At 41.1% G+C, this 22,958-nt stretch overlaps 1 protein-coding gene across 2 annotated transcripts in view; it reads left to right on the forward strand.

The window, feature by feature from the left end:
* KLF7 (KLF transcription factor 7) overlaps window positions 1-20,047 on the forward strand; it is a 64,082-nt gene extending 44,035 nt beyond the window's left edge. Inside the window, exons 3-4 of one of the 2 annotated variants that reach the window (XM_066189719.1) lie at window positions 7,531-7,654; window positions 13,971-20,047. In XM_066189719.1, the coding sequence (XP_066045816.1) occupies window positions 7,531-7,654; window positions 13,971-14,022 (176 nt within the window). In that variant the 3' untranslated portion in view covers window positions 14,023-20,047. Of the gene's footprint in view, window positions 1-7,530; window positions 7,655-8,454; window positions 8,538-13,970 lie in introns of those variants that run through there. The other variant, XM_066189720.1, reaches the window with a different exon arrangement.
* The last annotated feature ends 2,911 nt before the right edge of the window (window positions 20,048-22,958 follow it).

Here is a 22,958-nt window from a genome sequence, read left to right on the forward strand (position 1 = left end):
CTGACCATTACCCCCTCTTTTGCATTCCTTTTAAATAATAAAAATATTAATTGGGCTTTCTATTCTCCAACAAAAATCAATTAGGAGTATATTGAGGAATGAAAGGCTCAGAAAAGTATCTGAAATTGATTTTTGTAATTAGTTTTACTGGTTGATGGGTTGCACGCACATATGCTTAGATATTAGCATTGATCTCCAGAGGATGTGTGTATTAAATAGCCTGCTCTTCCTTTTTTCTAAAGAAATGAACTTATTAATCTTAAAAAGAGGCGGATGTTGTTGTGCTCTGGACTGCAGCTGCTCACCAGCTTTTTTGTAACCTTACCAGCAGAGCAGCTGCCTGAGCCATGTGATGGTAACATGCTGAATCTGGTGTGAAAGTGGGGAGCGGGTCTGGGACAGCTCCTCTTCTGTGTCTCATTTTTGACAAAGTGTGTATATGTAATGAGGGAAGACAGGCACTGGTGTTAAGGAGACCTGTCTGATTAGATTTCATTTTTCAGGGATCCTTAAACCCAAATGTCCTCCTGAGACTTGTTTCTATTAAATTTCATATAGCACTTTACATAGGAAGAGAGGAGTGACCAGTAACATTTTCTGTTGTGATATGTGCTGTGTGCTGTGTTCAGCTAATTAAAAGAATTATGGCTTGGCTTCATTGGTATGCCATGTCTGTAGCTTGTAAAGCTCTCAGGGACCCTTGGAGATGAAGAGTGCTACATAAATATAAAATATTGGTAATTTGAAGTTCCACATTAGGTGTCTCATTGTGCTGAGGCAGACTTTCAGCATAAACTGCAGAGCAGCTAGCAGTGCCTGCATGGCATTTCTCTGTGAGGTGCTCTGCGGGGCTGCTTCTCCCCCAAAACCACACCAGCTCCTGGCACTTCTGAGACACTTGTGTCTGCAGCAGCAGCATCCCCACAGGCACTGGCCTCTGAAGGATGCCTGGGTTCATCCTGCAGTGACACTGCTGCTTCTGCAATGGCATGGTCCCACTCACCAGCCCAGGAACAGTAAGTCCCAAAAGGATTTCTCAGGAAGGGTAGCAAGAAAAATCATCAAAACACTCTTAGGGTAGTAAGGAAAGTTATTAAAACACTCTTAAAAATCACTGCTTGATTCTTCACACATTTCTTCATACAGCTCAGACCCCCAGAGCTTCCTTACAGGAAAAATACAAGCAAGAAATCTTGCATTTAATTCTTTTTTTCAGTTGTAATTTTACAGTTTGTCTAGTTCTCTGGGAACATCAGTCTTGAAACAAGTGCAGCTGAAACTGTCTTTCAATACATATTTTTAGACATTGAGACTTTTAGAACTACTTTCATTTTAAATAGTTTTTAAATTACAGATTATAAAAAGGAACAGATAACATTTTCTTGGATTTTGAAACTATATATAAAAAATTCTCAGTGGATTAGAACAAATGCTGTTTTTTCTGTTGTTTTCTTAAACACACTTTCACATGCTAGCTTTGTGTAGCTGTGTAATATTAAGGTGCTCTTCATAGTGCAATGAGTGTCTGCTTTGAATGGCCTTCAAAATATGCATATAGGCAGAATTTGGGGGTTTGCCCTCAGTTTCTTTAAACATTTTTGGCTTAATCAGAAAGGAGTGTTGAGGGACTAAAGGAGTCCCATGACACTACCACATTTTAGCACAGCAGTAGAAGTAGCAGCAAGGATTTTGACTGTGATTCTCCTCTGAAGTTCACTGCAGGACTGGGAGCTTAAACTACTTGATTGTTTTACTAAGTGCCCTGCAGGGGAGTGCTGGGGAGGGGTAAGGAAAAAGACATGGATGGATGGATAATCATATCTTGGCTTTCAATTCCGTAAAGATACAGAGTGAAACTTGAGCCTAATGAACAGTTTTCCAATGACTTGGATGGAGCCAGGGTTTTACCCCATCAGACTGGAACTCTCTGATCTTATTGTGCACATCCCAGAATCTGGAAGGTTTTCTTCTTAAAGTCTCTGCTGTTGAAATTTGGGGAATAGAGAGGAAATTTCTTTCTCTGTATTTCAAAATAAATGTTACTAGCCTGCAGGGCTGCAAAGAGAGGTTTAAAACCATGGCCCTAGGTTATCTACAAAGCAGAAGGCAAATGATGTCTGAATATTATTGTTTTCTTCTTTAAAATCTCATTATTTCTGTAGAAGAGTGCATTTGCGACTTTTTAACCCTTGGAATTGGCAGTAAAGAGTGCAGCTATAAGAAATATAATGTGCCCATTGTGTGCTGTAGTTTTGTGATCATGTCCTCAGCTGATCTTGAGTAGGTAGGTACCTCTGTGTCCTGTAGCCTGGTGTTTCTACTAATCACTCTGCTGAAACAGCCTCTCTGAAATGTCTTAGCAAACACTGCCTTACTTCTTGGACAAGGGAAATATGTCTGGAACCTAGAGGATGCCTGTGGGACCTAGGTGGCAAGGACAGGGGGTCTCTGGATCTTGAGAAGAGACATCCCCATTGCTATGTTTTGTGAGGAAATACTTGTTGTGAAGGTTTGTACAGGGTTTACAATTTAAATATGTGTTGGAGCAAAAACCTGATGTTCTCTGGTTTGTGCCTGGAGAACAAAGATACAGGTGTATGCAGCTGAGCTGCTTGCCTGGCCCCCTGCACCATCAAAGTAGAGAAATTCACCTCCAATTCCAGTCTGCCTGGGTATGATGTGTCACAGTCCACCCTTGCCTTTGCCTCCCCATTAACTTGAAAAAGAATGCCATAGGAGGCAGTGCCAGATGATGGCTTTCAATATCTAAAGCTGCATGAGATGAAGCTCACCAAGAATGCCCAAAGCTGGAAAATGGAGGGAGAAGTTCCAAAGACCAGTGTGGTGGTCATTACAGAACCAGCCCAGCTCTACCCATTATGTTTTGCTGGAAACCTAGTGTGTGTTTGCCACAAGAGCATAAATGGGATTGTGTGCTTGGCTTTTTCATACTTTCAAATGATAAAGTTCTGGCTTTCAGGAGAAAGCTGTACCAATCATTTGTTTATTTTTGTAACTAGGTGCCTAACATTTAGTCTTGCATTCATCTTAGTCACTAAAGGAATAGTGACCTGATTTCAGGGCTGCCAGTCTGATGGATTTTTTGTTATGACTTAAAATTTTAGCTTCACTATTGCGTGTTTCCCATAAGTGTTATTTGGTCTTTGTCCTCCAGTTACCAGACTGGACCAGGTTGGATGAAATGGAGGATGGAGGGCCAGACTGTACTGAAATGTGCTTTGGGGCTACTTTTAGAAGAAGAGCTCAGTTGGGTGAGGTGCCATAAACAGAAGTGGAACAGAGAGCCTACTCGGCAAGCATCCCAGTCTCAGGGTATCAAATGTGCTCCAGGAACATGAAAAGATTAAAATGAGGTGTGGACCACAGGACACAGCCACAGTGAAGAGAGGCTGCTTTACGGAAGTGTGCAGTCATGATGGACTGAAAGCCTAAAGTATATCTGAAGGGCTAACAACATTTCTGTAGGACTGTTTTGGTGACACAGCCCTTCCAGACCAGTAGGTTTCAGCACATGACACTGTGCACAAGCAGGTGTGTGCAGGCTGCTTCTCCAGGATCCTCACCAGGCAACTCAGGATGTGTCTGTTTCCTGGTGATCAAGTGTCCTCTTTTGACATGAGGCTTTGGTTGCCCCCATTCACTGTGCCTTGGTTCAGCCTGGCCGGAGTGTAGACATGTTTTTTTCCCTGTCCCAGGAGCTGCAGTGTGAGTGCACAGCTGGTATGCTTCACCTATGGCCCAGCTCAGGCCACAGGACGAGGCAGTGGCCAGCCAGAAATAACACCTTCCAATGCACACAGTGTGGATATTGGGTCCTGCGCACACGCTGTCTCACTGCAGCTCTCCTTCATGGTGCTGCACTGCTCTCTCATGCACGTGCTGCCCACGGAAGCTACAAGTCAGTAAGCTTGGAATAACTAGATAGTGTCTCTGATTCCCAGGGGAAAAAGTAGAAGCAGCTGAAAGTCAGTATTCGATGTTGCTTACAGATTTTCCATAAGCAAACTATACATTTTTTTTAACACAAGTGCTCATCTAGGAAAATTGCATCATTCACTGCTTGAATATATCTACACTGCTTCCTAGGTGTGTTTATGGATGTGTGGAATCTGAACCAGCCCCATGGTGTGGAGTAAGTTCTGAACTGAAAGAACTGAGTATTTAACATGTTCCTAGGTATTGGCTTCTTTTGGGATGAGGACTGGCTCCTCCATTGAGTGTGTTTGTATAAATGTGGATTTATGGATTTAAGGACTGCAGAGATCCTTGTGTTGAACAAAGGTGACTTAAGGAGTAGAGCCTCCTTCCTGGGCCTGGCTTGCAGGCACAAGTTTTAAATGTGGTTTTTAATTTGAGAAATTAGGAAAAAAGTCAGTGTGGCACAACTCCATGATGTTCCTATTTTTAATTGGATTTTGCAGCTCATAATTAATTTTGTAAAAAAGGGGAGATCCTGGCCCTGTAGAAGTGAGTAGGAGTTTTGCCATTGCCTTCAGCAGAGGAAGATTTCATCGTGTATCTTTTTAGTCTCACTAATCCTCTGAACAAGAGAAGAGCAGCCTAACACATGGAAAGGATCCTTCCCATTTTTTCTCCCTGCTATTGCCAGTAGTGAGGTAGGAGGATCCTCCCCCCTTTTTCATTCCCATGCTTTCTACATATGTGCACCTTGGCAAGATACACTTCCATTTGTTCTTCATGTAAGGTGAAAGCAGCCATTAAAGGAGCGGTTTGTTGTTAGTCTTCACATGCAGAGACAGGCAGGTCTCTCTCCTCCTTCCCTCCTGTGTTTTTGAGTAGCTACAGGAGGGCAAGAAATCTAACCTCTTTGAGGTCTCTGGGTCAAGGAACCATCTGACATGACTTTAAAGGTCACCATGTTCCTTTGCATTTACCTTGTGCACTGAGAGCATGGTATGGCAGCATGCAGTCTGGAGCACTGAGAGATTCTGTCTGACATTTTGCTGAACAGGGCTTGGGTTACGAAGGAAAAACAAAACTCAGCTCAGGGCGGTGCAAGGAGCCCCTGCAGCAAGTAACAGAGATATGTGTCATTCTGTGGGTTTACCAGTAATGGTGCTTGGCTTTTCTGTCTCTCGTAACCTATATATAGCACTGTATATTTGCAAAGCTCTTGACAAATTTTAACAAGCCAAACTCCACTTCAATCCTAGTAGCCTATATAGTTTCACAGAAAGCTTGGGATACTTTTCCTTCACCCTTCTGCTCTGTAGATGACTCTATCCTTCAGAGTGGCTGTACCTGCCAGATTTGGCTGAGCAGTCGTCTTCTGCATTTGCTTTGCAGCGTGTGTGGCGAGCTGCTGCAAGGCATTTTCTCTGCCTGGCTGTCTCCACTCTAAGGTAGGCACTAGAGAGCGTCAGAGAACCAAGGAACTGCATTATCATCGAGGCTTGTTTACTGACAACTTTTTAATTTAATGCATGAACTGTTCAGACAAAACTGGTGCTCTATCACAGGCACAGGACCAGGCCTGGGAAATCCCTTTTTTCTGAGGAGAGCAGATGCTGTTTGTCAGGTAGGGTGCAAAGGGCTGGAGGGAGACTGCTGCAAGTGCAGCTCCAGTGTGTGGGGTCAGCACTGGTTGCAGTGTTTGAGGTGCAGTTGAGTAACCAGCCCAGAAACAAGACACCAGCACCTTGCTTACTAAGAAGAAGATTCTAACTTCTTATTTTCCTGAAGAAATCCTGTTCAAAGAATAAAGGAACAAGAGGTGAGTCTGCAGAGATGACCAAGCAGGCGCATTCTAAGCGAGGTAGTGTTATTGTTGGCTCAGTCCATGGTCCTGTTGGGCATTTTCCCATGGAGGACTGTGACTAGCAACAGGGACGTCCAGGCTGGCCTTTCTTCATTCAGGGACTGTGGGATAAATGGATATTTTGGTGTAGTCTTGCCAAATGCTGCCCCCTCGTCTCAACTTCATTCCAATGAATTCTTTAATTGAACTACTGAGCCGAAGAAGGTTCTCAGAAGCCAGTAAAATGGTGCAACTTCAGTTAAGGTCTCAGCCTCAGCCCATTCTGCTGTTCTGTTTGGGGCAGATGACCATTGTGCAGCAGAGCTCCTGTGCAATGAGAAGTCTGCAGAAACTCACAAGCAAGACAACAGCATTTTTTTCATGTATTTTGCTGCAATTTTCTTTCCCTTTTCACTTTTCTTGCTCTTTTTGCCTTTCCAGTTCATCAGCATGATATACGTAAGTCTCCCATAACCAGATCTCACTCTTCTGCTTGCTGAATAGACACACTAAATATAGCAATCTGTGTCTCTGCATTGTCTGCTGGGGTCAAGTGATTGTTTCGTGTGACTGGCCTAGAGGCGTCTTAGAGATTGCATCCTTGGTGTGGCCCATGGTGGGTTTTTAAGATTACCTTCTTATCAATTTTAAGAACAAATAAATAAGTAATAATCCACTTAGAAGCTTGGTAGTGAAAGTGATTTCTTGTCTGAATTTTATCTCAACTGACTGTATGGGGAAGAGTCACGTGGAGTTTATATAGGAGGAGATGCACTGGAGCATTTGTTTTGGGAGGAGATGTTTAATTTGAATGCACAGCAATGCATATGCACTGAATAAGGAAAAGGGAGTCATGGCTTGGGATTCTTCATCAGAAGGTGTTAATAACTCCACAGATGTTACACCATGGCAGACTTTTGATCTGCAGAGACTGAGTGTATTAGAAGATAGTTAGATACTAACACAGAATTGAAGAATATCCCGAGTTGGAAGGGACCCACAAGAATCATTGAGTCCAACTCCTAGCAGCAGACTAGAATCTCTCCTGTCTTACCACTACACCATTTCACTGCCTTCAGTGGTATTGTTAATGTTTTGGGGCAGAATAACAGCTGATGAAGGTGTAGTATAAGAAGCCTGAAGGACCAGCCCATTCAAAGAAGTGAAAATACATCCTCTCACACTCAATGACCTGACACACAATTTCTTGGTCCTAGGAGTAGACTTTGTTGTCAGAAGCAAGTAAAAAAGGTGCAGTCCTTGGGGGCAGCAGGCATGAATGCTTGTGGGGAACAGATGTGAGGCTGGCCACGCAAAGGGTAAATAGAATCGGGGTAAAGCGTGTGATGCAGTACTACTGGTCACTCAGGAGTGGTGCATGCCTGAGCAGTCACTCAGGTACCACAGTAATACATCTGGCAAGGTTAGAGTGAGCTGAAAAGCTGTTTGAAAATCACCCGCCCAGCTGCTTAGGCGTTTGAGGACATTCTTCAAACACCAGTTGGCTGGTTTTGTTAGAAACAAGATAAAAGGTTGTGCAAGAATTTTAGCTGTGGTAAAATCTAGACTGCAACTATCCTCAGTACAATACATCACAAGCCCGAAGTTATTTGCATCCCACACTGACCGTGAATTGTGATGGGCTGATCTACTTGAATGGGTTAGAGGCAGGGTGGGAGGACACGGGGCTTTCAAGTTGAGTGCTCAGTAATGCTGCTGCCGCGCTGACTGTTCTCTCCTCCCCTCTGCAGGTGAGAAGCCTTACAAGTGCTCGTGGGAAGGGTGCGAGTGGCGTTTTGCACGGAGCGACGAGCTCACGAGGCATTACAGAAAGCACACGGGTGCAAAGCCCTTTAAATGCAACCATTGTGACAGGTAATGCAGCTCCTAACGTGGTGTTCAAGAAACCTGTGGACTTTCGTGACTGGCATGGAGCTGCCAGCTTTCAGAGACAAGAGACCTGGCTCCCAGTAGAGAGGCCCCTGCTGTCCTACTGCCTGAATCCCTGTACCTGTATCAGTGGCTAGGCAGGGTGGCAGATGGGGAATTCATCCTAAGCAGTCTAAGCTGTTTCCATCCCACAGCACAGAATAAAATGTGGGACCAGGTGTAGGTCTGACTGAACCCTGCGGTGTCTGTTGTGGGCACAGGATCCAGTTCATAGGGCAGTTCTTGTTAGTATTCTTAAAGCAGAGAAGACCATCCAGAGGGCCTCAGACCATTTCAGTGATGGACCTCTCCACAAAGCATCTCCCCAGCTTTCTGTCTCCTGATCCTCTGTAAGCCTGCTGTGCTCACAGAGGCAGAGCTGCCTCTATTTGCTCCGCTTCAAGGACAACCCCAAGCACCACTGCTGGCTACCCGCATTTTGGCAGGGTGGGCCTCACAAAAACATTGGTGTATGGCAGGAGGAACGGGGAGTGTGTGGCTGTTGCGCTACAAAGAGGCCCAAATCTATAGGAAACTTCTAGGGAAAAAGCATTTAATTTCTGTGTGACCATTGTCTTCTCTTAGCACGGAGTCCAGGGCTCCTAAAGAAAAGACAGCAAAAGGCACCATTTTCAAAAGCCCAAACGTGATTTAGACACATTTTACCGTTCATGTTGATGGGGTTGTTATGTGTAAGATCCGTGATCTCTGCACATTCCTACTAATTAATGAATCTTTTCCTACAGTTTTAAATCTCACTGTTGACATCTGTTTGAAGTGGGAAATACCCTGCACCTTCATGCCGTGAGGGCCCAGATTTAAAAGCCTGACAGGTGTGCCGGGCCGAGGTTCCTGGGGAGCCTGTCACGCAGCAGCGCTCTGGGCGCTCAGCAGTGAGGTGTGCGCAGAGCACCCAGCAGCTCCCCGGAGAGCCGCCCTTATGGCTGCTCACCGCCATTCGTTTTTATAGTCCTCACTGCTTTAGCTGCTTCAATAAAAACTGAGCTTCTCTGAAAAATCTGGTCATCCTTGCTTGGTGCTGAGTGTTTTTGAAAGCTGGGTTCTTTCAATTTAGAAACAAAACCAAAAGAACACCCTTCCCCACATCCTCAATCCCAATTGATAAGAAATCAGGGTGGAGCAAAAGCAATTACCCCTGTAATGACTCTTGACAGCACTGACAGGATCGAACAATGAGCACTTCTCCCCCACTCCCCCTCCAGCTGAAGATTGGCAGTGCCCTGGGTGAAACCTGGATCCACTATTGAGTAATCAAATAATGTGCTTGCATCTGAACATGTTATCCAGCTAATCCTATTTATATATATTTTTAAAAGAGGCTTAAGAAAATTACCCATCTTTTTAATGCAGCACTAAGGTTCTCGACTGTGATAAGGAAACGTTTTGTAATATAATAAAGCCTCTAGGAAGCCTCTGGGTACACCAAACCAACAGAGAATATGCGTAGAGAGAGGATGTGTGGGACATAAAGAAAGGACACCATCCTTTTATGGGAAGGAAATTTGATCATTTTCACATCCTGCCTTTCCAAGAGCTTCATCTCCTTAAGTGCTCTTCTGCCCTTGTCTCCCCTCTTCCCATCCCCCTTCCCCCACGGAGGGCTTCCTCTTGGATTATCTTTTGTTTTATCCCTGGATCATCTTTTGTTTGCTCAGAACGAGGGACAGGATAAGCCAAATAGGGACCTCTGCAGTTCTGCTTTTGTTTAAGCACTTCTGTGAATGAGAACAATTATGTTCTCTGTTTTAAATGTAAGGCATTGCCTTTCTCTTTTCATTCCTCAGAGTGGCCCCACAAACACACACACACACACACACACACATATACACACAGCCCCAGGGTTCCTATGTCAGGACAAACAATATTTTTAGTAGAGATCTAAAGAAATAAAAGAAATACAGCCAGTGTTTTCAACTCCTTGGTCTCTTTCAGCCCTTTGTTAAGTGTTCGTTATTCTCCCCCTACACATTATCCCTGTCTACCTAGCTTTTCTCTTTGGCAGCAAACTCAGTCACTGCAGTCAAGAGATACATTCCTGTAATCATCTAATGCATTTTCTGCTGTTCTGCAGAATCTGTAAATGAAGGAAAAGCATTATTAATAAAATTTAGAGTGCTGAGGATTGTGCACTGTTAAACTCTATGCCCATACTATCTGTGTGTGGTGATAGGAGGCAGATTTGTCCTTATTCCCCCAGTTATATTATTTAAAGCTTTTAGAGTGACAGTGGCTGTTCTTTTGCCCCTCTCTGCCGTACTACTATTTTTCATTCTTTTCTCATTCTCAGGCCTCTTTGCTACCACCTATTGCAGAGGTCATCTCAAGCAAGCACTGAAACATGAGCCTAAAACTGCCTTTAGTCACTTAGGCAGACTTTTAAAGATGTGCCTTCCCGAGCCAGGGTTCCAGCTGGAGAGCAATTTCTCTGTATTTCAACTGCTACCCTTTATTGCACTCACCATTATTGACAGAAGCCGTGGCCACTCTCTCAGACATGCCAGCTTGTTAGGTTTTAAGGGGCTGATTGGAGCTGTTTTAACAACACCGATGTAGTACAAATCCTATGCCTGTTGTTCAGAGCTGAAGGCTGTATCTTGGCAAACAGAGCATGGAAGGGGTGATTCAGATAGCAGAGGGGGATGTTGTTCACACTGTCTGGCTGCAGTTCCCTTCCAAGACTGTTTTTAGATGTGCGTGTGTCTCACCTTCTGTTCGATGTCAAAGGAATATTAATGTCCTCTGTGTATAAGTCAATTTTGTAACAAAAGAGATAAGGAGATTCTCTTCTCCGGCTCTCCCAGCCCTATCCCAACACCATGCAGCCCACAGATCACATTGTTAGTGGTAGCTGACAAACTACCACTGCTTTGAGTAACATTGTATGTAGTGCAAATGGTGTGTAGCTTTGTGGCAGCAAGAGAGAAAGAATCGGCTAAAGTGCTGTGGAAAGCACCCCAGGAAAGTCCTTAGTGCCTTCCAGATGCCTGGGTTATGCTGGTTATTAGCATTCCCCAGGCATTTTGCTTTTCAGAAACACAGGCTGGGGTTGTTCCTCACACAGTGCAAGCCCTCAGCACTTCAAGGGGAAGAGTTTGACAGGGTAGTGGCACTTGCTGATTCTACATAAAAATAGGTGTTTAGGAGACAGCACCTTAGTGCCCGACTGTTGGGATGCATATTCCTCTCTGTGTATGTGCACATGTGCACATGGTTTCCTTGTTGATAGAAAGCTAAGAGTGCACTTAGCTGGAATGAACACATCCCACAGTGGAAAATCCACAGCTGGTAGGAAAGATGGCAGAGCAATATATTCTTTGTCATTGTACTTACCTTCCCTTTTTCTCCTTCAGAGGCTTCAGTGCCAAGTAGGATTGTGTTGCTAAGGAGATACAGCAAAGGGAGAAAGGAAGGAATCATGTTTGGGAGCAGGGAATTTGTGTATCACACATCCCTGTATGACTTATAATTAGAGTGTCTTATTCTAGCATAAACTGTTCTTTCTAGGAAGAGCTAGACTGGGGGAAGGATGACGGAGAAGGCTGTGATAAGCCCATGTGTGATGTGCAGAGCTGGTCTGGAACTGAGAGAGTTGTAGAGCCAGAGGTGCAGAGCAAAGTCTCATGTCATGGGCAGGACTAGAGACCAGCAAGGTCCCATTCCTTGATTTTTGAAGAGAGTAGTTTCCTTTGACCGCTTATCTTGTGGAGCCTCTTCCACTGCTGCCTCTAATCCTAGGGAAAAAAAAAAAAAAAAAAAAAAAAGGTGTGTCCAGTAATCAATAGGCTTTTTGACAGTATGATTTAGCTGCAAAAATTTTGTGCAGACCGTTTTACAGTTGAAAATAAATATCCCCATCCACCAGGCTTACCAAGAGAGAACTAACCAAATTAGTCAGCAGGAGAATGTGAAGAATTAGTATTGTACTATTTTATTAGCTATAAACTAGCAAATATGGCACCATTTTATTACCTATAAAAATATTATAGATGCTAATACGGTAGTAATTGATGTGAAACAATGTACTGAATCTATAATTTTAACAGATCTGGCTATGGTGTGACTCAGCATACACTTTCCTGGGTTGCATCTATAAAAGAGACAATTGGAGAGGAAAAGCTGTGCTTGGGTGGGGGGTCTTATGACTAGTCCTAGACTGAAGTGCCAGCTGGTGCATGTCTTTTTGGCAGCCACTCAAGCTGTTGTTTTGTTTTGGCAGCCCTTGTAGCCAGAGCATGCTGCTTTCTCAGTTTAAGACTGTTGAGAGAGACGCTGGTCTGAGGGTGTATTTTGTCACTCTAGGGCTAGAAAATTCTAGATGTGCAGAGCCTGCTCTGTTGAAAGCCCAGTGTCCCTTGTCAGATTCATGTGTGTCTTGCTGTGCCTCATGTAGGACTTTGGAGGAATGCCTCCTCCATCCTATTTTGAAGTCTTTCATTTTTTGCCATTCTGAAGGTATTTACTCCCTTGTAAGCCCTGCAAGCAGAGAAGAGTTGTGCTCATTGCTCATCCACAGAAGATGAGTAAATTACTTTTCTTGTGGAAGTTGTCTTTTTTAAAGGTTTCTTTGTCTTAAAGATGCACATCTTGGTCACTCATCTCTGTGTGTAGATGCAGGCCGATTACATGTGCAGTGGAATACTTCAGCAGGACAGTAAAAGTCCCCAAACTATTTAAAATAGCTTCATTTTTATAGTTCTTCTCTTTCTCAGCCTTTCTCTGCTTAGTGTGTTTATCCTTTGGGCATGTAGATTGACTGTTCTTTTTTTATCTATCAGTAGTGTCTTTTTGGGGGGGTTGTTCAGTTCTTGTGCTTTTTCTTTCCTAAAACTATAAAACACTCAACTACCGCTTTTTTGAAAATACACTCAGTGCCTATATATAAGCTGTCTTGATTCTCACGATAAGCGATTTGGGTATTCTTCAGACCATTATTGGTGGCTGCTTTATACTCTAGTTCTGTGGAGCACTGAAAAGACATGCCAGGAAAATCAGTGCTGTAAGTACCTTTTCCTAGTGTTCTTGGAGCCTACAGAACCAGTTTACTCAAAAGCCACAGTTATGTGGGGGTTGGTGTGATATTGGTAGTAAATGTTTTTAAAATAAATAGGCCAGTATCTTGTGGCTTAAGGTGGAAAGAAGGTAAGCCAGAATTGCAGGGAGCTTGAAAACCTCCTGTTTTTAAATGCTCAACTGAATTTTCTAGTAGAAGTTTAATTTCTGAGTGTGTCTGAGTCCTGCCACTGTGACAGGCTCCATTTTAGGGCTGGGGGGTAGGCAGCCAGAACCACTGCCTGCTTCTCCTGTGGTTTGCTTTCCAGTGCCATACATATCTTAAATGACACTGTGATGCTGGGTGTAATGGATTGGTACTTTGAACCCCGTATCTAATGGGTATGGAGTCCATCTCATCAGGATCTAGCTACGTGTTCAGAATGACAAAACATGTTTTCTTATTAAATGGAAAAGTCTCTGTGGATAAAGAACAGAAGTTGAAAGCTCAGGTCCTTGCTTTTTTTTTTTTTTTTTTTTTTTTTTTTCCCTTGGTTTTACCACACCTATGTGATTTACAGCTTCCTTGCCTTCTCTGTCTTTCAATTGTCACTTGTACAAAACAGGCATAATATCTTCTGTCAACATCCTTCAGGGAGATAATATTCATCAGAGTCCACATATTACCACCCAGATTCCCAGCTGAGAGGAAGGGAGAGATATGAAGCCTGATGGATTGTCAGCCTCCAAACTCTGAGCCAGTTTTCCTTCCAGTTTGGAGTTAGAAATGAGAATTCAGCTTTCAAAACTAGCATCATTCTTTGGTGCTTTTTGCAAGGAGTGGGCACTTGAGAAAGCTGGTATTTTTAAAAATGGTGTCGCTGAGTACTTGAATAAAACTGATTTATTTATTTTTTTAATATGCAAACACACGCATACTAAATATATGGTTTTATTGTACAGGTGCACATATGAGCACTCTTCCCTGATGTCTGACTCAGTGAAAGGAGCGAGAGGGAGAGGGGCAGGGAAAGAAAAAAGTCATCTCTTTAGCTGCTGAAGAGCCAGGGTAGTTGCCTATCTATGGTTACAGAGGTCAATCACACAGGCTTTGCTGGCGATCCATGGATAACCCAAGGAATGTCTCTAAACTGGGATATGTATTTTCTCCTGGACATAACAAGGAAGGAGCAGAAACTCTGTTTTCCAAAATCCTATACTTATTTCATTTCCTGCTTTCTTTATGTTGCAGGTGTTTTTCCAGGTCGGATCACCTCGCCCTCCACATGAAGAGACACATCTAAGTATCAGTCAGTTTGGTGTGGATGTCATCTGGGCTAAGCGTTGTGAGATGAAAGTGGAACTCAAGTTACAACGTGCTACCTTACAGGAGAAGAGAACTTGATCCCATGTAATCCTCTGTACAGGGACCACATGCTCGCAGTGTCATGCACACAGTTACACTTCAATACCTACATCGGTTCTTTTATGCCTTGCCCCAGCTGGATGGGAGAAGATGCAGGCGAGGAAATGGTATAGAGGTGAAGTCAGTGAAAAAGAACAATTATTTACAGTACTTCATCACTCCTGGATTTGTTTCCTGTTTTTGCCAATGGAAATCAAAGAAAACAGAGGAGGCTTCCCTGCAGGTGGACAGCAGTAGGAGGGGCTTATCTAACTTGCTTCTCAGTGCAACTCAGTAGAAGAATATGATGTCTTGAAGTTGCATATTTGTAGCACTAACTTTCTTTTTAAATAGATGGGGGGAAAACAATGACCTAGAAAACCAAATCCCAGTTTGGTAGCCAAAATTAACCTCTTGGGTTTTTTGTTCTTTCTCTGAGAATTCCTAATGTTCAGTGCATCAGACTTCTCACAGACACTTTGACCTGTCTTGATTTTGGTTCTTCTTCCTAGAACTGAGCTATTGAGATCCTTTAAAGTCAATACCAGTGGCCTTAATGGCAGTGGACTGTGGAGTGACACTTGTGACACAAACATCCTCTTTTTGGCCTGAGTTTCTGTAGACTTCACGGAGGATTATATTTTTTGTTGGTTGTTTTAATTTTAATTTTTTTTTTCTTTTGGCTATTGCACAACATATGCACTAGGGACTCTGGAAGCTGCTGCCGTGATGGCTAAGTAGCCAAGGGATAAACCCCTGAGATACAGCACCTAATATCTCTGTAAGCCTCACCTTATTGCCATAGCTAGGACTTCTTGTTTATCTTTTGAACAAAAAACTTTAAAAGCTTGTTTGGAAGCTTAAACCTTTTTTCTCTTTTCTCCACAAACAAGTGATCTTCAGAACTCCTTGTCTTCACCTGGATATCAGTCTGGGACTGGCCACACAGGCATGACTACAGGATTCCTCCACATCATGTGAGCATATTAGCCACAACCCACGGTGATTTAGTGGTGAATTATGTTGCTTTTTCTTGCAGTTCTTCTATTAACCAATTTAAAACATTAGCCTTTTTTTCTGTAAAGAGCACCTGCAGATGTTTTAATTTAAACCTGTTTGTTGAGCATCTTACAAAAAAAAACCCCAAGCCAAAAATCCTACTCCAGTCTCTGAGTAGGAAATCAAGAACCTCTTCCAAGTACAATGGCTTCATTCAGCATTAGCCCATTAAAGAAATTATCAATGTCCTGCTTTTCTGTTCATCAAGTTGATGCTGTAGCCCACTCCTATATGAAAAATGTAACCATGTGAGTGGTGAAGGAAGGGATTTTATATACAGCAGTGAGGCATTTCCAAATGATTGGTCTAAAGTATTACTAACCTAGAGGTCCATTTTGGCCTACGGTGTGAATCATCAAGGAGAAGTGGAGGTCTCATGCTCACTCTTCCGTCATATTGATAATTTGATTTCTTTGGCTCAAAGTGGATTAAAGTCTTCATTACAAAAGGAAAAAAAACCCTAAAAAATGTATTGCCATAACTTGTATTTGAACGTATTTGGCACTGGCCCTGACTCCAAAGACTGCATTTAGGACCATAAAAATGGCCTATGCAAGCAGGCAGGTGGTCATTAGGTTGTATATTTTGTATATTCTTGGACCATCCCTACAAGATGCGTCTAGAAATGAAACAAAATAGCGCGTGGTCCACAAATGGTTGCTGCTCTTTTATAATGTATTAGCCAACTGCCCTTCTTTGACTGTTTTGACTCATTGACTGTTAAATATTTCCCTTAATTTATGTTTTGGGAGGTAAAATTGTACTCTAAGGGGAAAAAAGAGCAAACAAGAAACTCAATAGATGTTTTTAAGAGCTGTCACCGGGATCCTTGGCACTTGAATTCTCAGCATTTTGCAACCTTTGGTTCCAGTGAGAGATTGAATTTATTCAAAAGATGCTGGTTTTCCTCACAGTTTTCACAAAACACTGTGACTGTCAACTGAACACTTTGGGGACAGGGGGGAAATACGATGTCTGGCCCATATGGCATGAAATATGGACCAAAATCTTACCATCTTTTAGGGACAATGATGTAATATTCGAGATAAGAGCATGAGAGAGAGTGAAAGAAAGTCAGAAAGAAAGAGAGAGAGAAGAAAAATTGAATTTATTCCAAAGATTTAAAACTAACTATACTCTATATGTGTATATATATATGCTTATATATATATATGTATACATTTAAAAATTGCAGAGCACTGCTTGCTGACAATCTCGTATTTCTCTACTTCTGTATTTGCATACTTTTTATGGCCATTCCACCCAGCTGTTTCACTGGGACTGAGGGCCCTAGAGTCCAATTTATGTTGGAATTTGTAGAGCATCCTGCCAGATCACAGAATCACAGAGTATTCTGAGTTGTAAGGGACCCACAAGGATCATCAAGTCCAACTTCTGGCCCTGCACAGGACACCCCAAGAATCCCACCATGTGCCTGAGAGTGTTGTCCAAATGCTCCTTGAGCTCTGGCAGGCTTGGGGCTGTGATCACTTCCCTGGGGAGCCTTTTCCAGTGCCCGACCACCTTTTGGGTGAAGAACTTTTTCCTGATGTGCAGCCTGAACCTCCCTGACACAGCTCCATCCCATTCCCTTGGATTCTGTCACTGGTCACCAGACAGCAGAGATCGATGCTGCCCCTCTGCTGCCCCTCAGGAAGATGTCTAATGGGAACTGAAACCTCAGCTGTGTGAAACTGTAGAGCATCCAGTGAGTGCATTAGATTTAAAAAGAATAGGAGAATTCTAGAATTTCCTTACTGTAGTGTCCTAAAATTTATGCTCTCAAGTTCTCCACTACAGTATTCACTGGCTGTGAACCTGCATAAATATCCTCCTTTGCCATCTGGACACACCTGCCTTTAGATGTGCTACCAGTAGAATACAAACCTTAATTATTAAGTGGTGGTTTAAACATCAGACTGTTTAAATTGGAAAAAGTCAAGCAAGACTGTTTTTTTAGTTCCAGTTGTCATTTATGGTCTTGTTGGCATCTTATTTAAATATACCAGAACAAGGGCCCCAGGGTAAAAAAATGCTGAATGATCTCTTTACTTTGTTCAAAAGGCAGGCCTACATCTAAATCCTGGATCCAAATAGCCTAAAAACATAGAAAAAAGGAGCGTAAAAGGCAGATTTCAAATTTCTCAGGCTTTGTAGCAGATCTTGAACTCCGAAGCCAAAATTTGAGCTTTGAAACCACCTCTTATGTTTGAAAAGGGAGATATTTTTCAGCTGTATATATGGTGTACCCAGTCAATCTCTTGACTTCAGTTTTTGGGTGCTCATATGCAAGTGTCTTAGTCATTACTAAAATTTTGAACCATAACTTTGATATTTTATAGAAGGAGTCTCCATTTTGGAAAGGCATAATTAGTGACACATTCCAGGATTGGTTTTTTTTATAATGACAATTTTGTTTCTTGGCGGGTATTTTGAGCTGTACACTTCAAACTCGTGTGGTCTGTTATAGTTAGTTCCTTTTTGGGCCTGTGTCTCCTTGCTAAAGTTGTACAGTTGTCCTCTCTCTGTAAATTATGAGTAGAATCAGACTAAAGAAGAAAGGCTCTGTGTAAGGCTTCTTGAAAGCAAACCCTTAAATTTGGTAACAGTTGAGGACTCAGTTATCCAGCTGTAGAAAGGAGAAGTTTTGCCTTGTTTCCTTCAATGCGACATTTATGCCTATTTGCAAAAGAGAAGCCATTATAAGAAAGTCAGATGGTGGTTTCCAAGGCCATGGAAATATAGGATGAACACAAATTGTGCTAAAAATATCACAAAATAGTGTATACAGAGGAAGCAACTAAAACATATGTGAGTTTTTGTGATCAGCTGAATAATATTTTGGATCACAGCAGTCAATCATAGAATCATGCATGTGGAAAGGGGCCTCCAGAGGCCATCTTAGCCAACTTCCAACTAGAGCTGGTTGCTCATGGCCATATCCAGCTGAGTTTTAAATATCCTCAAGAATGGAAATTTTGCAACCTCTCTGTGCAAGCTGTTTCAATATTTAACCACTTTCATTGTAAAAAAAAAAAAAAATCAAAAATCTGTGTGTCAAGTAGGAATTTTCAATGTTCAAACCTGTTTTCAATGCCTCTTCCACTGTGCACCTCCAAGAAGAGTCTGGCTTCTTCTCTACAGTCTTGGTTAGATATTTGGAGATAGCAATAAGATCTACACTTACCCTTCTCTTCCTAAGGCTGAATCATGTCTCTCAGCCTCTCTTCATCCATCATGTGTTCCACTACCTTCGTGATGACTCTCTGCTAGATTGCTCCCATATGTCAATCTTTTTCTTGTAATGGGGAGACCAAGACAGAATATTCCAGGTTAAGATGTGCTTCGTATGTGACAGTGTTGATAAAATTTATTTATTCTGGATTTTTCCATTATCTGAGATAACTTAAAGTCAAGATTCTATTTTGAAAACTGACTAATAAAAAATAATTTAGGAAGCACTGTTATAAATAGTTTTCTAATCAAATTTGCCAAATCCATGCATAAAAATATGCTTATAGAAATATACTTCTGTACTGCCAGCTTGAGGCCTGGCTGGCAAAATTCTGTTTTCCTCAACATGATCATCGATGGTTCACTCTCAACTAAAAAATGTATTGTTTCATTTGTACTGTATCAAATATGAAGACACATGATGCTGTATTTTAGTCACTTCTTACACTAAAACTACACTTCAGTGCATCTTTGTTCTGTTTGGTTTTCCCCTTAGGAGATAAAGAGTAACATAAAATATCAGATATATTTTATAGAGATTAGTCTAAAAATGGATGGCAGAATCCAGAGTATTTTTCATTATCTCTGAATTTTTCTTTTTCAGTAGCTAGTACTCAGTCTAAACAATTATATTACTTAGCTAAACTGGCAACTGAAGTGAAATTCTAGATTCTTTCAATGTCTTGGATGAGGCCCTGAGAGTCTGATCTCACTTATCTTTCTTTAAATAAAGGGTTGAGTGTTGGATTAGGTGACCCCCAGAAGTACCTTCCAATAATAATTTTGCAGTGTTTCTATGATTCATTTCACAACTCTCACTGATTAAATGTGTACTGGTTCTATTTCTGCATAGTCTTGTGCTGATGAAACAGACTGTAGGGCAGATCTATAGGTTTTTTCTCGAATTCTGCGAGTTTCATCCTTGTTAAACTTTATAAGGTTTCTTCATGAGGGAGACCCTGAGAGGAAGAAATCTTTCAAAAACATAAACCCTTAGCAAACCAGTTTGAAGCAATATCATACTTTGATATCCAGCTGCAGGGATCAGCCAGATATTGTGGAAACACGTTTCTAGCCTGGAAGACCCATGTGATGTCTCAGAAATGGTTTCCCAGACCTGAAATCTAAGCCAACATATTTCTACAAAGGTGAACTTTTTTTTTTTCATTCATTCTTATTTTCCTCAGAGTTTTTGGAATTGCTGTTTTTCTTGGGGTAGCGCATTTTCACTTAATGCATGGGAAGCACTGACCAAACACAGAAGGGGAAGAAGAACCTGAATGCAGGAGGATCCCTTGGTCCTTGCTTTCGGAATTGTTTTAACTTCAGGCAAAAAAATTTAACTAATCACTAGGGTATGTGGCTAAAATGGAGTTGATTAATATGATTGTTGCAGTGATTGAGTGTATCTTAGCTGTGACCTTTCTAATATCTACAGAATCAGGTTTTCTCCCTCATTTTTATCTGATGCTAGACAATTTGGGGTTTGAATCTAATATAAAGGTTGCTCCTCCTATTTAACACACTTTGTCTATATACAAAAGAGGTGGTAATTGGTAATTTTGACAAAGCTGATGAAGTCCAACTTCCTTAAGGGTTTCCCTTTCTCTTCTCTTAACGTATGTCAAAAATCTTTAAATTTAAAAAAATAAAAAAGAGGAAAATTTTGTAAATAATTTAATGTTACAAGGCCAGCACTCAGTGGATCAAGGGCTTTTACTCTTGATTTCATTCAGGACTTGGCACATTCTGTCATTCCATCCAGTAAGACTGTTTTTGAGCTTTGATATCCTGGACGATGCTCTAACCCAGAACTGCGAAAGTACTTTTTGCTGATTTCAGATAGAATTGCACTTGTAAAGATACCTACATACCAAGAAAAAAAAAAAAAAAAAAAAAAAAAAGATGCTTGACAATAACTATTTAACTCTGCCTTGAATAAACGGAAATATTTTCCTCCCAAGATATTACAACTACTCATTGACAAGTCTTGCCTGTCTTTCATTAGCTTTTTAACTACACCTTCAGGAATGATCTTTTCCAGATCAAACTTGGATATTTTTCTTCCTTTTGTCACACTTGTGTCTCTTTTTCCTAACAGTTTAGGGATGACTACTGCAGTCTTTCTCCTCCACAACTCTGCACAGGCTTCAGTGGCAAGATTTAGCATTGTAAGGATTGTAGGATCTGGCCTACCAGGTACTAAGATCTGTGTTGTAAAGCTGAGAGTTTCCTCCTCTCTTAGAGGAAGAAGTCTTGAGAATACTTGTGCTATATAAGTTATATATATAATGATATAGTTGTATATATAAATTATATACATAAAAATGTTGAGATGGGGAGTAGACTGCCTTTATCACCTCAAGAATGAGTTTCCCTACCTGAAAACTTTCAAATGCAGGCGTCATTTATAAACAGGGTTTTATAGTTTTCCTTAATGCTTGTTGATGGCATTTTTGGTGTAATAATTGAAGTTGGAACTCTGTGATTTTCAAAAGGAAAGTTTGATGAATTTTTTTTTTTTTAAGTGCTTTGGTCCTAACTTCTATGTACTGCCAGAAAACAGGTTCTCCACCCTGTCTCTGTGTGGATGTGGATGTACGACAGTATACTGTATATACCTACACAGAAGAGCAAACTGAGCTACTGACTTACAGTTTGTAGTAGCCAACCGTGCCTATTGCTTTCATTTAGGGAGGGCACTTGCTGTTGCCACTGCATTTTAGGAATCATGTCAGCTTCTGTAGGAAGGTTTTCAACAGTGCTGGGAAATATATGTTGCTGTGTACTGTGAATGAGTAGGCTGCAAATCTGGGGATTGGGAGGGGAGGTGGGAAGGGAGGGGGATGAGGGCTTCGCATGTACACACTAAAGGGAACTAGAATGGACAGAAACATGGCAATTTTAGCCTTTATTGTTGGGCTCTCGGGGAAATGAAAAGCTAACATGCAGTCCCTGGAAGGCCTGATGGCTGAAGGGCTGTTCTTTATGTTTTGCAACATATGTTTTACCCATCACTCTGAATTTAAATCCCCAGACCTGTCAGATTCTGGAAGTAGATCAAAACACTGGTTTAAACACTACTTTGTTACCAAGGCCATGTCTCTACCAGGGAAGCTGCCCTACGTTAAAGTTAGTCTAGGTAAATCACTTTGTAGCTGCATCTCTTTGCGATTGCCTGGATCAAGTTTGCATTGGCATCCTATGCAGTTTAGCTGATGTGTAAGAAATGCTTCAATTAATTAAGATACCTCTACAGGAAGGTTCTTGCACCCATTTAAGTACCTGATTTTAAAATCACTGCGTACAAACCGTAACAGCTTTCCTCTTAGAAACAAGGCCTTAGATTGTCATGTCTGCTCATCTAGTTGAAAAAACAATAGTGCAGGCTGAGATTTTTTTTTTTCTTTGCAAAGTGACCTGTTTTCCCTCTTGTTCTTTGAAACTTTTCTTGCTCTCTACCACACATTAGATTTTTTGTTTGGGGAATTTTTCTTTAACAGCAACAACAAAATGTATGAATGCTCCCTATTAGAAAAAAAAAACAACAAAAAACAAAAACAAAAACCAAACAAAAACAAAAACAAACAAACAACATTGCTTGAAGGACTTTCATTTTGCACTATAATTTTTCTTTTACCAGATGTGTCTGACAAGTGCATTTCGGAGATGCCCTCGGTCACGTTCTCTCAGGCCTACTCTGGTATTTCTAATATATCACAGAAGTACCCAATCTTGTAGCCCTCAGTTCTGCCTTTTTTTGACATTTTATTTTTTTTAAGCTTTTTATATATATATATATATATATAAATATATTACTTTGTCAGTTTTTTTGCTGTACAAAAAGTCTTAAGATTTAAAAATATTATTTGTATTATATGATGGTGGTATGTTAATGTTACAAAATTATTAATGAAGAAAAAATTTATTTTTGTTACTGGTCTGTTTCATAATTCTTTTTTAAATTGGTATATTGTAAGATATCTATGCAAAAATGTTATGTGACGCATTTTTATTTAAGAATGTAATATGTGTAATAAACAGTAGAATGTGTTTGGCCCGACAGTGTTTAGTGTGCCTTGTACATTATTTCTTTATGAAAACTTCTGTGAAGAGTGAAATGGCTTTTGGAATATCAGTTAAGGCTATGGTTCTGTAAACAGTTACTGACATAAAAATACAATTTCTAAGTGTGCTTTAGCCCATTAGAATAATTTTTCTGGATTTAAGTAATTTATTTTTAATGTATTTTGTAGTAGTTCAAGTGTTGCTTATATTCATGCTGTGTCACATGTTGCTTTTGGAGAAGATACTCAGGAAGGAAGTTCTTATTCTTAAAAGCTGACTGAATTTGGCTTGTAATCCAGCTTCTTTTGGAGTCAGTGATTTCTGTTATTTGATAGTTTACACTTGTTGTAGATTTCAGCCAGTATTATTTTTGTAAAAGACACAGAGAACAGTTATTTTTTATTTTCCATGCTTAGCTTTACAACATTTGTCAGTCAGTGGTCAAAACAGGACTAGACTTTGAGGCTTCTGAGA

This window comes from Chamaea fasciata, unplaced genomic scaffold (assembly GCF_029207755.1).
Source record: "Chamaea fasciata isolate MVZ Bird 193981 ecotype frontalis unplaced genomic scaffold, bChaFas1.0.hap1 SCAF_8, whole genome shotgun sequence".
NCBI lineage: Eukaryota > Metazoa > Chordata > Aves > Passeriformes > Sylviidae > Chamaea > Chamaea fasciata.